Genomic DNA, 15,604 nt, shown 5'->3' with positions numbered 1-15,604 from the left:
GGGACACTCTGGTTAATAATCTACACACAGAGTGGGATCTGAGATAAGTGTTTTTGAAGCAGTAGCTGGACCTAAACCAAATCCTCAACAAGTTACTTAATACCCTGGTATTGATTTCAATCTCCTTTCTCCAGGGCATTGAAACTGTTGTTTTCTGATCCAAGGTTCAACCACAACGTGTGTAGAACCTATGGAATTTGCCCAGTGATGCCAAACGCAGCAAGCATTTCACTAAATGTGCTGCAAGGTGCTTATTTCTTGCAAAGGTGAAGGACATGCAAATTTTCCAAGAAGCAGTTGTGTGGTACCATAGAGACCAAACTATTTTGTGGCATGGGTTTTCATAAGGCTAAGGCTAGCGCGCTTCTCAGATAGCTTGGAAAGAACTTCTAAAAGGCGACATTTTGTGGACTCGCCAGGTGGGCACATTTTAAAGGTTTTACAGCCTATATTTCCATGCTTTTCTTTGCTGCCTGCTTTGCAGTGTTAAATCTCAGCTGCCGTTCTCTCACCAAAGAGTGCTTGGGTTGTACTGTGGTCCCCTCCATGTAGGTTTTTTTCTAAGGTCTTTTGTACTTTTGCAAAACTTGGGCATCGCCCCACCCTGGAGACACCTCCATTTCAGAAGAGGGAAATATTTTCTTTTTCACGCAAAAACGTTTCCGATTCTTAATAACTGTCAATGATTTTGAACTTGGTTTTGAAGACTGAAACAATAGTGGCTTATAGAAAATAGAATAGTTGGATGTTAATGAGTGAATACTATATTTAGGTGGCAGAGATCCAGATGTCTTTGCCTCTCTGTTTTTCTTTTTTCTTCTTTTTGCTCCTGTTCCTTTTTAGGTTACACCCTTGTGCACATTAATTGAAACAAAGCATGTTTTCTATGCCACATCGATCAGTCTGTCAGGCACCCACAAAAGAAGATGTTTTGGGGATACTTCAGTTATTATGCTGTCAGAAGCCTGCTATATATTTGTGGGCTATATATGCAAAAGTTGCCTCTGAGCTGTAGACTGTACGACTATGGAGAAGCTCACTCAGGCGCTGATTCAGGTGTGGTACAGGGATGCGAACATCCACAGTGGCTGTTCGAAACTAGTAGACTCCATGCCAAACCGTGTTCAAATGCGGCTTAAAAATAGCGGAGGTCATATCCATTACTAATGTACATATATCTGAATTTTGTACATGTATATGTGAGTTTTGTACAATAAAGTACTGTACTAAATTCATTGTTAGTTTCAATTAATTGGCATATAGCCCACAAATTCTCAATGGGATTTATGTCTGGGGAATTCCCTGGCCAATCAAGTACCTGTATTTGCTGCTCTGTCATGAATTTCTTCACCACTTTTGATGTGTGACAAGGGGGCTAGATCCTGCTGCAATATCCCAGTACCGTCAGGATACCTCTTTTCCAGTTCTAGAATAACTCTCTTTTGTAGAATCTCAATCTATTGTGGCGAGCGCATTATTCCTTCTATTGGCTGCAGGCTTCCGACACCATAATAACTGAAGTACGCCCAAAACATCTTTTGTGGGTGCTTGACAAACTGATCAATGTGGCATAGAAAAACATGCTTTGTTTCAATTTAATTTCCACAAGGGTGTAGATTTAAAAATATTTCTTTTATTCTGGTGTATTAGAAAAAGATACTTTGTAATGGGCATGAATGTTATATATCTTTTGATAAGTATCAATAAAAATATATATTTTACATAGAAAGAGAAGGAACATGCAAATTTTTCAAGAAGCAAAGCGACTATACTATTTTTTTTTTTTAGCTCTCTCTCATCCAAAGGTTGGAGGCCCTGGTCTTCTCAAGATCAGGACCAAGGGGAGCACTCAACCAACATGAAGTGTAAACAAGGGAGCCTCTTCCAACCGAAGCCAAAGTTTGTTTGCAATGCCTGCCTTCAGATGTGCTCCTTTACAACTCAGGAAGTAGATTCTCTTATTGATACCAGACAGGTCCTATGGCTAGAGTTGTGCAGCAAACTGCTAGGGAGATGGCGGGTCTTATGTGCATGCCATTATCTGTCAGGGATCTACAGCAAAATCAAAACTGCATTTTATGGTCAAGACACTTCATCTTTAATGTAGCACAAAACTATTGCTAGCGCCTTCACAAAGGCAAGACGGGAACAAGGGCTCGGAGGCAAAGACAATTGAGTCATGCCTTCCGTGTTGTTTGAGGCAGAGGGCTCTCTGGCCACCATAAATCTCTTTGCACATTACAGTGCAAGCTGAAACGCTGGAACAGAGACTTCAAATCTTCTGCATCTCCCCGATCATTGCCGGGCACGCACTGGCTCCACCTGTAGCCACAGTCCATTTTCTGCCCGTAGAATTAATGCTGGCAAACGACGCACGGCTTGGCTCTCATCCAGCCTCACCACAAACCTCAGCAGGGTCAAGGCCAGGGCCACCTTCAACTCCGACATAGCAAAGTTCTGCCCGATGCAGTTCCTGCAAACGTAAAAGAAGTCAGTGTCGTGGAAGGCACCCCAACATTCCTTCCCCCACCACACTGCCAAGAGGAAATACAGTGGTACCTCGGGTTACAGGCGCTTCAGGTTACATATGCTTCAGGTTACAGACTCCACTAACCCAGAAATAGTACCTCGGGTTAAGAACTTTGCTTCAGAATGAGAACAGAAATCGTGCGGCGCAGTGGCAGCGGGAGGCCCCGTTAGCTAAAGTGGCGCTTCAGGTTAAGAACAGTTTCAGGTTAAGAACGGACCTCCAGAACGAATTAAGTTCTTAACCCGAGGTACCACTGTAGATGATCAATGTGAGCATGTAAGGAGAGCAGTCAACAATGATTCCGTGGGCCAAAGACGTAAGTCATCGTATTGATATGGCTTCTTGGGAGAAGTTATGGGAAAAGGATATGAAATTCACTGCTTGTAAATTAAGAGTAAATTATCTTCAAATGATGTACAGGTGGTATTTAACAGCATATAAACCAGCCAAGATGTATAAAAATGTGTCAAGCATATGTTGGAAATGTAAGCAGATAGATGAGTCTGTTATAAGAATTTTAAGGCCTCAAATATAGAATATTCTTAAATCACACATATGTGTGGTATATGAACCATGTGTCTGAAATAGTATGGGAGAGCAATCCTGGAGCCATTTTGACTCTCCCAATGACCTCCTATATTCCTCTGAAGTAAGGCAGGCAAATGGGGAAAGCCTTCCCATTGTCTTCTTGCTTGCAAATCCTGTCTTAAGGGCGTATTTGTGTATGAATAGGGTGAGCCTATTCAAAAGAATAGCCGTACAAAAGAATGGCCAGGCTGCCCAGGTAATGCAATCAGTGACCATTATCAGGTATCCTGGCAGGCAGGATTTCTGCTGTAGACCGCCTCCTTCTGTGATGTATGTATAATGTTTTGGGGGTGGTCTTGGGCTACAGGGTGGGCAATTTCAAAAGTTTATATAAGGGCTTGCACACTATTGCTCTGGGTTCTCCCTCCTGCATGTGGTGAGTGGGGATCAGGCTTACTAGCTGCTTTGCTTCTCAATATACTCTGGTTGGCCTCTGTTATTTTCTCCTACCGATAGGGAACCCATTTAAGGACTCCATACGGGCTCTGGAATACCTCATAAAGCAAAGGGAGCAGATTTTCTTACGATAGGTCATTCTTCCATATATGGTGGACATGGAAAAAAGCTAAAGGCTTTTGGGAAATGATATATAAGGAAATGAAATTTAAATGGGCTCTTCCCAAAAGATGAGAAGCTTTCCTTACAGGCATAACAGGGACGGAGGTTCCAAATACGATGATTAAACCATTTATGTACGTGGCAATGGCAGCTAGAATATCATATGCACAGAAATGGAAAGGAGAGCAGGTTACAATCAAGGAAGAATAGCTTTTGAAAGTAATGGACTATGCAGAAATGGCAAAGCTGACAGTGAGATTAAGAAATTGAAATGACGAACTTTTCATAGAAGAATGGAGGCCTTTTGTGGACTATTTTTTAAAAAATACTATACAGTGGTACCTCTGGTTATGAACTTAATTCGTTCTGCAGGTCCGTTCTTAAGCTGAAACCGTTCTTAACTTGAGGTGTGCTTTTGCTAATGGGGCCTCCTGCTGTGCGCGCACCAGAGGCGCATGATTTCCATTCACATCCCAGAGCAAAGTTCGCAACCAGGAACACCTACTTCTGGGTTAGCGGAGCTCGTAACCTGAAGCCTTCGTAACCTGAAGCCTTCGTAACCAGAGGTACCACTGTAGGTTGCCATATTTCAAAAAATAAAAACCAGGACACTCCAAAGTTGTTGACAAAACTTGGTTTGCCAAAAACGCCCCCCCCCCCAAAAAAACCATGATTGACTTGCCTAAGATCCAGGACAAAGCGCCGCCTTTTGAAAATTTCCCCCGGATGTCAATTCCGCCTTTGAAATACAGTGGTACCTCAGGTTACAGACGCTTCGGGTTACAGACTCCGCTAACCCAGAAATAGTACCTCAGCTTAAGAACTTTGCTTCAGGATGAGAACAGAAATTGGGCAGCGGCAACGGCAGCGGGAGGCCCCATTAGCTAAAGTGGTACCTCAGGTTAAGAACAGTTTCAGGTTAAGAACGGACCTCCAGAACGAATTAAGTTCTTAACCCGAGGTACCACTGTACCAATAATGTCCAGGGAAATCTGGATGTATGGCAGCCCTATTATCATAGCTAGTAGCCACTGACATCAGTCTCCTTCATGGTTTGATGTTATGTGCCCATAGATAAGCTGTTTACATTTTTACTGATTAGCACTGGAAACGTCTATCCCTTTCACACAGGGACCAAAATAAATTCAGATGTCCCTGACCGCGAGCTCTTTCTGGGAGAATAACTGCGGAAGGAGAGGGCTTTTCATAGAATCAGAGCTCGAAGGCACCATGAGGGTCATGGCATGCAGGAATCTTTACATCCTACATGGGGGCTCAAAACCACAACCCTGAGATGAAGAGTCTCGTGCTCTACCAACTGAGCTATTTCGCCTGCAGCAGTCTCCTCCATGAATTTGTCTAATCCTCTTTTAAAGGCCTCCAGGGGGAGGGAGTTCGATAGACTGTGCACAGCATGAAGAAGGACTTTCTTCTTCTAAGAAGAAGTGGCCACTGTCAGTATTATCTAGGCCAGAATATCTCACGATACCCTGCAGTAGCCAACACTCAAGAAAATTAAGACCTGGCTCCAAGAGGCTCTCTGTTACCTGGGTCCCGCTGAGAAGGGCACGAAGGCCAGCGGCGACTGGTTCTGCAAGGCCTTCGGTTCAAAGCGGTGTGGGTTATAGACCTATAAGAACAAAAACAGACTGAGCTTATGGGTGACTGGAAAGAAGGTAGGTAGCCATGTTGGTCTGATGCAGTCAAAATATATATAAAAATTGTCCACTAGCACCTTAGAGAGGGATGCGGGTGGCGCTGTGGTCTAATCCACAGAGCCTAGGACTTGCCGATCAGAAGGTCAGCGGTTCGAATTCCCATGACAGGGTGAGCTCCCGTTGTTCAGTCCCAGCTCCTGCCCACCTAGCAGTTAGAAAGCACGTCAAAGTGCAAGTAGATGAATAGGTACCACTCTGGTGGAAAGGTAAACGGTGTTTTTGTGCACTGCTCTGGTTCACCAGAAGCGGCTTAGTCATGCTGGCCACATGACCTGGAAGCTGTCTGCGGACAAACGCCAGCTCCCTCGGCCTATAGAGTGAGATGAGCGCGCAACCCCAGAGTCGTCTGCGACTGGACCGAACAATCAGGGGTACCTTTACCTTTGGCACCTTAGAGACTAACTTTGTTCTTGGTATAAGCTTTTGTGTGCATGCACACTTCAGAAGAAGAAAGAAGAAGTGAGATGTTTGGGAGTAAAAGAAATTAGCAACATGACCTACTGAGTCCTCGTAGAGCAGCCCCCACGCCCAGGAAAGGGTCCCAAAGGGTCCCAAGGGAGAGGGGAAGAAACAGAAAATACACAGCAGAAACTGATACCTCAGGCTCTGGCCAGACAGCAGGGTTGTGATGGGTTCCGAAGATACTGACTAGGCAGATGTTCCCTGCGGAGGGAAGAGTTTCTAATCAATGCGTGGATATGCACACCATAGAGAATGTCACGCACAATGTGTTGGGTTGTTGTTTTTATTCTGATTATATATGTTATGATCTTTTCTGTGAACCGCCCTGAGACCTCCGGGTATAGGGCAGTATATAAACTCAATAAATAATAATAATAATAATAATAATAATAATAATAATAATAATAATAATATTAATAATAGGAGAGGTTCGGGAGAGCAGAACACTAAAGACTATGGACTCAGCTTAAGAGCTACCGTTAACGCTTTGCAACGGCACATTCTGAGCAAAAATTGCTCCACATCTCTGTTAGTGTTGCTGGCTCTCAATGAACTCAGGATCTTCTTTTGGCTGGGGCGGGGGTGGTATCCATGTACATCATCATCATCATCATCATCATCATCATCATCTATTATTTATACCCTGCCCACCTGACTGGTTTCCCCAGCCAATTTGGGCGGTTCCAACAGACTATTAAAAGCACAATAAAACATCAAACATTAAAAACTTCCCTAAACAGGGCTGCCTTCAGCTGTCTTCTAAAAGTCAGATAGCTGTTTATTTCCTTGACATCTGAAGAGAGGGTGTTCCACAGGGCGGGTGCCACTACCCAGAAGGCCCTCTGCCTGTAACCTCACTTCTCGCAGGGAGGGAACTGCCAGAAGGCCCTCGGAGCTGGACCTCAGTGTCCAGGCTGAATTATGCCGTGTTCTGTTCATGCAGTGGGGCTTCGCTTTCCTCTCCTGTCTCTGTACACCCTTAACGTCTTTTCCAGAGGGTCAGTCAACCATCTGGAGCAGATGTTAGGGGTGAGCAATGGTAGCAGCCACGTCCGAGGCATCCCACCCACAAGACGAAGGTCAGCAGTGGATCCAGAGGCCTAGCTTGCTGCGGTTACAAAAAGAGCCCTAAGGGCATACAAACAGTGCAAGCTTCTCAGTACTATGATATATTCAGTGGTATGTTCCAAGGATTAACATACCATTTACTTGTCACGGGTAATCACCCGTGGAACATACCAACATGAATGCTGCTGTTAAGTGTCCTTGATCATCCTTTTGGTGGAAAAGCAAGGTAAAAAGTCAAAACAAAAATGTTTTTATAAGTCACCATCACTGAGGTCCAGACTATATATCACCAGGGAGACATGATAGCCCCTCTGAGCCATCTCTCCCTTGTAACTTTTTGATAATGTACACTTGAAAATGCACAACTTGATCCCACCAGGTGTTGCCTGATCTCCTGAATGTGGAAGCCAAAGAAGCAGAGCAGAGTGCAGGAAAACAACCAAAACCAATTAATGAGGCTGGATTTCTTATTAATGTCCTTCCTCAACACTTTTAGACTCACAACCATGGCAGTGAACGAATGATGGGGGGGGGTATCCATTCCCTTCCCCATTTTCTGATACAATTTTGCATCAAATACGGCTTCTGATGAATCTTACGACTTGTAATTATAGATTAACCTGGACTGAAAAGATGTACCCTCAAAGCATTTGAATTTTTCAACATTAAGTACAGTCATACCACATGTTACGTTTGCTTCATGATACGTTTTTTCAGGTTCTGTCCCGCGACAACCTTGAAGTACCGGAAAGGGTTACTTCCAGGTTTCGCCACATGTGCAGATGCCCAAAACGACATCACACGCATGTGCAGAAGCGGCGAATCGCGACCCGCACGTGCGCAGATGCACAGACGCGGGTTGGGTTCTTTTCGGGTTGCGAACGGGCCTCCGGAATGGATCCCGTTTGCAACCAGAGGTACTACTGTAAATGTATACGTAAAGACTTCACGGTATAAGAGTGAGCAAGCCAACAAGCAACCCAGTTCCCGCGGGACATTCTGAAATATGGACTTAATTCCCTACCGCCAGTTTGAATACCTTTAGGGCTCACAGCCTCCTGCCAACCTAGCAGTTTGAAAGCATGTCAAAGTGGAAGTAGATAAATAGGTACCACTGCGGCAGGAAGGTAAATGGCGTTTCTGTGCGCTGCTCTGGTTCGCCAGAACCAGCATAGTCATGCTGGCCACATGACCTGGAAGCTGTACGCTGGCTCCCTCGGCCAATAAAGCGAGATGAGCGCCACAACCCGAGAGTCGGCCACGACTGGACCTAGTGGTCAGGGGTCCCTTTACCTTTACCTAGGGCTCACGGCATCTCTCGTTCTGACAGGGCAGTAAAAATACAACAGCACAGCAGCACCTTTAACCCCAGACTGCCGCTGCTGCAGGATGGAGGATGGGAGGAGTCCACCTGCCAGGTGCTGGCACAGGGCATGATACCAACTGGCATGGGATGGGCTGAGGCAGGTACCTTTGGGGATTATCTTTCCATCAGGCAGTTTCACATCCTCGGTGCAGCGGCGGGAAACGGCCGTGACTGGCGGGTGGAGGCGCAAGCTCTCTTTAATGCACATGGTGGTGAAAGGCATCTGGGACAGGTCTTCCCTGAAAAGAGGAAACATCACCGTTACTGTTTATGACGGCCAACTGGCATCATGGCATCACGGAACCATAGAGTAGGTGCATTATAGCATCAGTGCGCAGGACTACAGGTGGCAAACCCTCTACTCTTCCTCTTCCTGCCCTAGGGATGTGGCGTGGATGTTGCATTCTGGGGACCTTGGTAGGGAACTGTGGCGTTTGCCTCCTAGGTGGGTCATAAGGAAAGGGTTAAAATGAGTGTGATGTGATTGGCCAGTGAGAATGCAAGGGGGGAGTAAAAGTTAGAGTGGGAGGTTTTGAAAATCAGTGGAGGTTTGGGTTGTTTGACAGTTGAGGTTTGGGAGTTGAGAGTTGAGGTTTGGGAGCGGAAGAAGGAAGAGGGAGGAATAGGCAGTGGGTTGGTAGAGTTGTATTGTGAGAAAGAGTGAGAGGAATTGTTAGGTTTAGTTGGAATAATCAATTTGGAATTGTTAGGAACTAAGATTAAGAAACTGACAAGAGAAAAATAAACTGAAACCATACGCTTGTTCCTGCATTTAAAAATAAACTTGATTATTTGTTAATGTTAACAACGGTCTGGACTCTGTGTGTCCCCGTGAGAAACGGGGTGGTGGCAGCGAAGAAAGCAATCACAGTGGTGGCACAGGGTCAATAGATCGTCAAACGTTCGGGGGCTCTTGTGTGATCGCCACAGGAACATGTGGGAAACTGCCACAAGATAGCTTACCTTAAGGCTGTGTTGACTGCATTGTATCATTCTTGTTGAAATGGGTGCCCCTCGTCGTGTTCCCCTTTCCCTCACTTCAAAATAGGGAATGAGAACAGGAGCGGTGCCAAAAAGACACACCCTTTGAGAGTTTTCGCTGCGGAAGCACAAATAATGGTGCCTGCAGACTTTCCCTATACTGCATAATAGAAACATAACTGTTCTTTGAGATTTGTACGCAAGGCTTTGTGCTTGTCTGTCAAAATGCTGGCTCTACAGCAGTGGTCCTCAAAGTGTGGGGGTGGGCTGCCTTGGGATGCTCAAAATGTCAGGGGAAAATAAGAGTCCTGAGGCAAAAGGCATAGGCATACTTGGGATGGATGCCCCCATGGCAGAGGCTCCACGTTGGATTTGTGAGGGTGGCTGTTCCACCTAATCAAATTTGGGAAGAGCTCTGCTTATCGTTCCAATATCGTTTCCCTCTGTGTGGTTTTAGGCAGGCCAGAAATACCCAATTACAGTGGTACCTTGGTTTTTGAACAGAATGCATTCCGGGAGTCCATTCGACTCCTGGAACCGTTCATAAACCAAAGTGCAGCTTCTGATTGGCTGCAGGAGTGTCCTGCAGCCAATCAGAAGCTACGGAAGCCACGCCAGATGTTTTGCTTCCGAAAACCGTTCGAAAACTGGAACACTCACTTCCAGGTTTTGATCATTTGGGAGCCAATTTGTTTGGGAGCCAAGGTGTTTGGCTGCCAAGGTACAACTGTATACTCCTCTTCTCATGTTGGGTGGGAGAATAACAGACCCAGATATTAAACAGCAGATAGTATCTGCACAATTTTGAACACAGAACCTTTTCCCGCTCACCAGATGACTGGTGCTGAGCTGAGGGATCCAGAAGTGTATTTAGAAAGGAGACGTAAGATCAGATTTGAGGAGTACCGCTTGGCACACCAGATTCATAAACGTAATATGCTGCAAGATGCCTTTTAAGAAAAATAAGCACGGGAGATCTGCAGAGGTGTGTCAGTGAAGCTACGCTTTGTCAACGCTCAGCCATTTTCATTTTCATTGGCAAGACTGGATAAAATGAGAGCCTAGCACTCAGTCCTCTGTGGATTATCTTATTTTCGAAGCTGTGCGCATGCAGATGGACATACATGCACAAAAACATTAAACTGCATTGTAGATGAGCGACCCACACCTGGGCTCAGTTCCACCTGCCACCCTCTTGATTGCCCACTTCATGTCCCATCACCATTCAATCTCCTCTGTCTCCCGGCCTCGCAGCAGATTCTGAATCTCTTCCCGGCACTGGTCTTGGTAGTTGGGATGTCGAGCCAGGTTGTACAGCACCCAGGACAAGCCGCTTGCTGTCGTGTCGTGGCCTGTGGGGAGGGAGAGTGAGTGTGAACTCACAGAAGAGGCGTCCCGGTCCACCCGGAGCTTCAGATCAACCACAGCACTGGCTGACAACAGAAGGTCCAACCAGGGAAGATTTCTCTGGACCTCTAATTGTCTAATTGGCTGTCAATAGTACCAAAAGTTGGAAGATCCCAACTGGAGAGGACTGAGCTGCAACCCCAAAGTAAAGCTGGAGGCCTACTACCCATGAGCACAAGGAAATAATAATAATAATAATAATAATAATAATAATAATAATAATAATAATAGTTATAATTATAATTATAATTATAATTATAATTATAATTATAATTATAATTATTCTACCCTGCCCATCTGCCTGGGTTTCCCCAGCCACTCTGGGCGGCTCCCAACAGAACACTAAAAAAGAATAAAACTTCAAACATTAAAAACTTCCCTAAACAGGGCTGCCTTCAGATGTCTTCTAATAGATAGTTGTTTATTTCCTTGACATCTGATGGGAGGGCATTCTGGATTAATTGTAGTTTCTGGGTCACCTTCAAAGGATCATCCAGCTGACAAAAGCATCTAATCCCAGAGAGCCCCCCCCCCTCTCTCTTTCCACCTTACCCCCAGCTGCACATATAACCCCAGAGTCTGGTTTTTACTGAAACGAAAGTATTGTGTCTCAGGAAACCAGTACACAATGACTGACCTGACCCCAATGGCTGTGGATAAAGGCTGCAGTGTGTATGGAGCAGAACTGGGGCAACAGCAGGTCAGAACCACGGACAGCACACAATGATCCTCACTGGGAAGTATTTCACCTCATGGGGGGTCAGAACCCATAATTCAACCCCTCCTAAACACTCAGTTGCTGAACATGATCTGAAAATCCTTCTTGTCCTTCTGATTGTGTCACCCCAGAAAGATACTGCAAACGGTGACTGATCAGACCCAATCCAGGCACCTCACCTTCAAACATGAAGGTGTCAGCTTCAGCTGCGATGTCAGCATCAGACAACTGGCGACCCTCTTCATCCTGCAAGCACAAAGGCAGGTGTTTGCAACGACACAAAGACCCGTTGATAGTCTCACAAGCGTCTCTGCCAGGGGAGGGCACCAGGGTTAGACCCCTGGTTAGTGTAGCTCAGGCTTCCTCAAACTCAGCCCTCCAAATGTTTTGAGACTACAATTCCCATCATCCCTGACCACTGGTCCTGCTAGATAGGGATCATGGGAGTTGTAGGCCAAAAGCATCTGGAGGGCAGAGTTTGAGGAAGCCTGGTGTAGCTCAGCTCCACACTGACTGGAAATGAATCTCTGTAATGGACTACGCAGAATTAGATAAGATGACAGGAAGAATTCGAAATCTTAGGGACCAAAGATTCACAGAAGATTGGAACAATTATGCGAACTATTTGAAGAGCAACTGTAATCAACAAATTACACTAGTAGGGCTACAAGAAGCTTTGTAAGGAGGAATATATGAAATATTGCAAAGAAGATAAAGAAGAGAGACATTAGTTATGATAATTAAAAGCAATAGTGAAAGTAAGAAATGTAAATTAAGTGGAAAAGACTTGAAAATTTTCAGATGTGATTGACGAAAGTCGGGGAAAAAATTGTATAAGATATAAAAGTATGTTTTATTATTGTTGGAAATCATATGTTAAAAATTTTTATATACCGTATTTTTCGCTCTATAGGACGCACTTTTTGCTCTCCAAAAATTGAGGGGAAATGTGTGTGCGTCCTATGGAGCTAATGCAGGCTCCTTGGCTTCAGCGATAGCAATGCTAAGCCTCCGAAGTGCAGAGGGAGCACTCCCTCCATGCTCCAAAAGCTTCGCGTTGCTTTCCCTGAAGCCTGGAGAGCGAGAGGCGTTGGTGCGCACCGACCCCTCTTGCTCTCCAGGCTTCAGGGATAGCTGCGCGCAACCCCTCCGGCAGGGAGAAGCTGCAGGGGGCTATGGCTTCTTTAGCCCCATGCAGCTTCTCCCGGCAGGGAGAGGTTGCACGCATCCTGTACGCTGCTCTTTGGGGCTAGGGGGGGAATAAGATTTTTTTTCTTGATTTCCCCCCCAAAAAACGGGGTGCGCCCTATGATCCGGTGTGCCCTATGGAGCGAAAAATACGGTGTGTATATATAGAAGGAAATGAATCTCTGGGGTTTCAGATAAGGGACCTTTTCCATTTAACACAGATGGTTAACCACTGAGCTATGGCTCTTCCCTTTCCTTGTCTCCAAATAGTCTGGTCTACCTCTTCTATAAGCCACAGGGTTAAGCTTTCCCAAGTTGACGCCAACCTTCCTCTTTAGGCAGGGCCTCAGTTCCCATAAAACTCCCCTCTTCCTTGCCCTCTTTCTGCCTAGTACCTTTGCCAACAAAAGAACATCAATGAAGTCCACGGTTTTGCCTTGCTTGGATTTGAGCCAGGCATCATCCCCCAAGCGGCTATGTGCCATTCGTCGCTGCTGAATCACATTGGCTGTGAAGCGGTGCACAGTGTCACACGCACGGCGGAAGCGGCGGCCGTTCGTCGATAGATAGTAGAGCCAGTCAAAATGGTGGATCAGGGCATGCTGCCGCAGCACGACAAGATTGCTGAGTTCCAAGATGGCAGCAATGTAGTCACTTGATTTCCTGGAACATATAACAAGTCTACTTGTCAGGAGAAGACATGGGAGGAAGTCTCAGCAGAAGCTGTCCAAGGGAGTCTGAGAACAGGTTCTTTGGGGAACATTGTTCAGGTCTTGACATGGCCCCAGTATGATAAGAATAAGAAGAGGAGTTTGGATTTGATATCCCGCCTTTCACTCCCTTTAAGGAGTCTCAAAGCAGCTAACATTCTCCTTTCCCTTCCTCCCCCACAACAAACACTCTGTGAGGTGAGTGGGGCTGAGAGATTTCAAAGAAGTGTGACTGGCCCAAGGTCACCCAGCAGCTGCATGTGGAGGAGTGGAGACGCGAACCCCATTCACCAGATTACGAGTCTTAACCACTACACCACACTGGCTCTCAAGTGTGCAAGCAAGCAGCAAGCAGCACAGTCCCAAACAGCTGAAAAACTCCCCAAAAGATTGAACATTTAACAGGTAACAGTACCTGTTTCTTATTAGCACTGAAACTGCAAAAAGCCTCGGCTTTTGCTGTTAGAATGCCCACGGAGAAACATCTAGTGAAGTACTGTCAATGGATACTTGTGATGCCCCAATAACACAGGTGTAGCACAGTGCTAGGTGTTTACTCCTTGGTAAATCCCACTGAGTTCAATAGCGTCCCAAGGCAGCCCTCTGCTTCATGAACCTGTTGCAGACCAACATAGCCACCCTTCTGAGTCAAATACTTTTGTTTCTTCCTGTGCAAAACATTTAAGGCATTGTCAAAGCTGCTGAGCTATTGCGGATCCCTGCGAACACACCTTGTAGGGATTTCCAAGGAACACTTGTTTACATCCCGAGGAAGCCCCCTGCCTACTGGGTTGCTACAAGAGTGACTCATACACGCCATTTGCTATTCTGTCACGTAACATAACCTCGTATCTTTTTCTGTGGGGGAAAAATCGAGGATCTAATCTGAGAACAAGCAGGCAGTTCCTCCTTCTCCTGAGTCCTGGTTTACCCTCTCTTCCCCACTTCCATGGGCTTTCCAGATCCTTATGATGTTGGGGCTACAGCACTGAAGCTAGCTTGCTCCAGAATCAATGGGTAAAGGGCCTTGTGGAACAACCTAGAGGCTGGGCGACAAAGGATCTGGAAAGCTATGAGTTCCCCCAGCGTTCCTTCTGCCAGCCTACTCACTCTTGGCAGTTGCTGTCGTAGCTGAAGACACATTTCTGCAAGCTGTCCAAAGTCATGAGGCTGATCTGCTCAAACATGTCAATGGAGGCCGGGCCTGCCGAGGTCAACTTGCGCCACTTGGCCTGCCAAAAAATGGAAGGGGAGAACAAGAATCAACATTTCGGAAGGCAGCAAATGGCGAAGGACTGACCAGTGAGGTGACACAGCACGGGCAGAAGGGCAGCAGGGGAAGGCCCAGGCTGGGGACAGAACCACATTACACAGTGGGTGCAATGATGGCAGATGAGTGAAGCTGAGAGACAGAGAAAGACAGTCAGACAGAGATGTTCAATATCTATGCAGGAAAGAGCTGAAAACAGAACTTTCAGCAGCTGACTGTGTAGCATCCCTATTACGTGGCCCCTTTGAGGCATGCTTCCATGTCATGCTTAAATTATATTCAAACACGCACAGCCCATGCATACATATTTATCAACATTAAAAATGAAACATGAGTTTATTCAGTGCTAACTGCAGGTGTGGCATTCTAAAGTAGAGGAGCAAAGTAGGATTCAAAAAGTGCAGTTACTTTACAGGCAAATCCCTATAAAGCCCTTCAAAACTGCTCGAGAAGCGGTAATATATTATACTTTTGCAGCACACTGTCAGCAAGAAAATACTGAGTGGGGAGGCAACTGAAAAAGCATACAAACCTTCAATACTAAGATAGGTACAAGCAGTGGAAGTAGCTGGGACATTGCAAGTGTTCAAACACACACCCCCCCCATTTGTATAACATAAACTTACTGAAAAGCTTGGATGGAGAAATGAGTTTCCCAATGTCGGAAAACTCAAAATTATTTTTTAAAAATCAACAACAACAACAACACTGAGTATTTGAATAAAACAAGGAGATAGGATGAAGTTTCTCTCTGACTAAGTGTTCCTTTGCAGGTATTCCCCCCCCCTTAAAAATCACAATCTCTACAGCAATTATGGAGGAAAGGAATGCCCTGAATGCTGACACACAAGTTTCCCAGGCACAAGGCACAACTCTTTGATCGGAGTACATGACAAGTGGAAACAACAGAATGAATGCAGGCCATCTCTTCCAAACAGAAAGCAAGTGTGCATTGACCCTCACACACAAGGTCGTGCAGACGAACCCCAGTTCATATAAGTTCCAGGGTAGAAAGCAACCCAAAATTGGTTGCATTGCAC

At 45.7% G+C, this 15,604-nt stretch overlaps 1 protein-coding gene across 3 annotated transcripts in view; it reads right to left on the bottom strand.

Annotated features, from left to right (window-relative positions):
• Positions 1-2,074: 2,074 nt before the first annotated feature.
• CYP4F22 (cytochrome P450 family 4 subfamily F member 22) overlaps positions 2,075-15,604 on the bottom strand; it is a 36,598-nt gene continuing 23,068 nt past the window's right edge. For all 3 annotated transcript variants that reach the window (XM_081845220.1, XM_081845221.1, XM_081845222.1), the window contains exons 6-13: positions 14,405-14,526; positions 12,980-13,247; positions 11,576-11,642; positions 10,494-10,623; positions 8,396-8,529; positions 5,993-6,057; positions 5,224-5,306; positions 2,075-2,473 (exon numbers count right to left, since the gene is read on the bottom strand). In XM_081845220.1, coding sequence (XP_081701346.1) covers positions 2,296-2,473; positions 5,224-5,306; positions 5,993-6,057; positions 8,396-8,529; positions 10,494-10,623; positions 11,576-11,642; positions 12,980-13,247; positions 14,405-14,526 — 1,047 coding nt within the window. In that variant the 3' untranslated portion in view covers positions 2,075-2,295. The remainder of the gene's footprint in view (positions 2,474-5,223; positions 5,307-5,992; positions 6,058-8,395; positions 8,530-10,493; positions 10,624-11,575; positions 11,643-12,979; positions 13,248-14,404; positions 14,527-15,604) is intronic.

This window comes from Podarcis erhardii, assembly GCF_964252035.2.
Source record: "Podarcis erhardii genome assembly, chromosome: 17".
Taxonomy (NCBI): Eukaryota; Metazoa; Chordata; class Lepidosauria; order Squamata; family Lacertidae; genus Podarcis; species Podarcis erhardii.
Note: the sequence above shows the minus strand (reverse complement) of the source record. Positions and strands in the feature narration are given on the sequence as shown.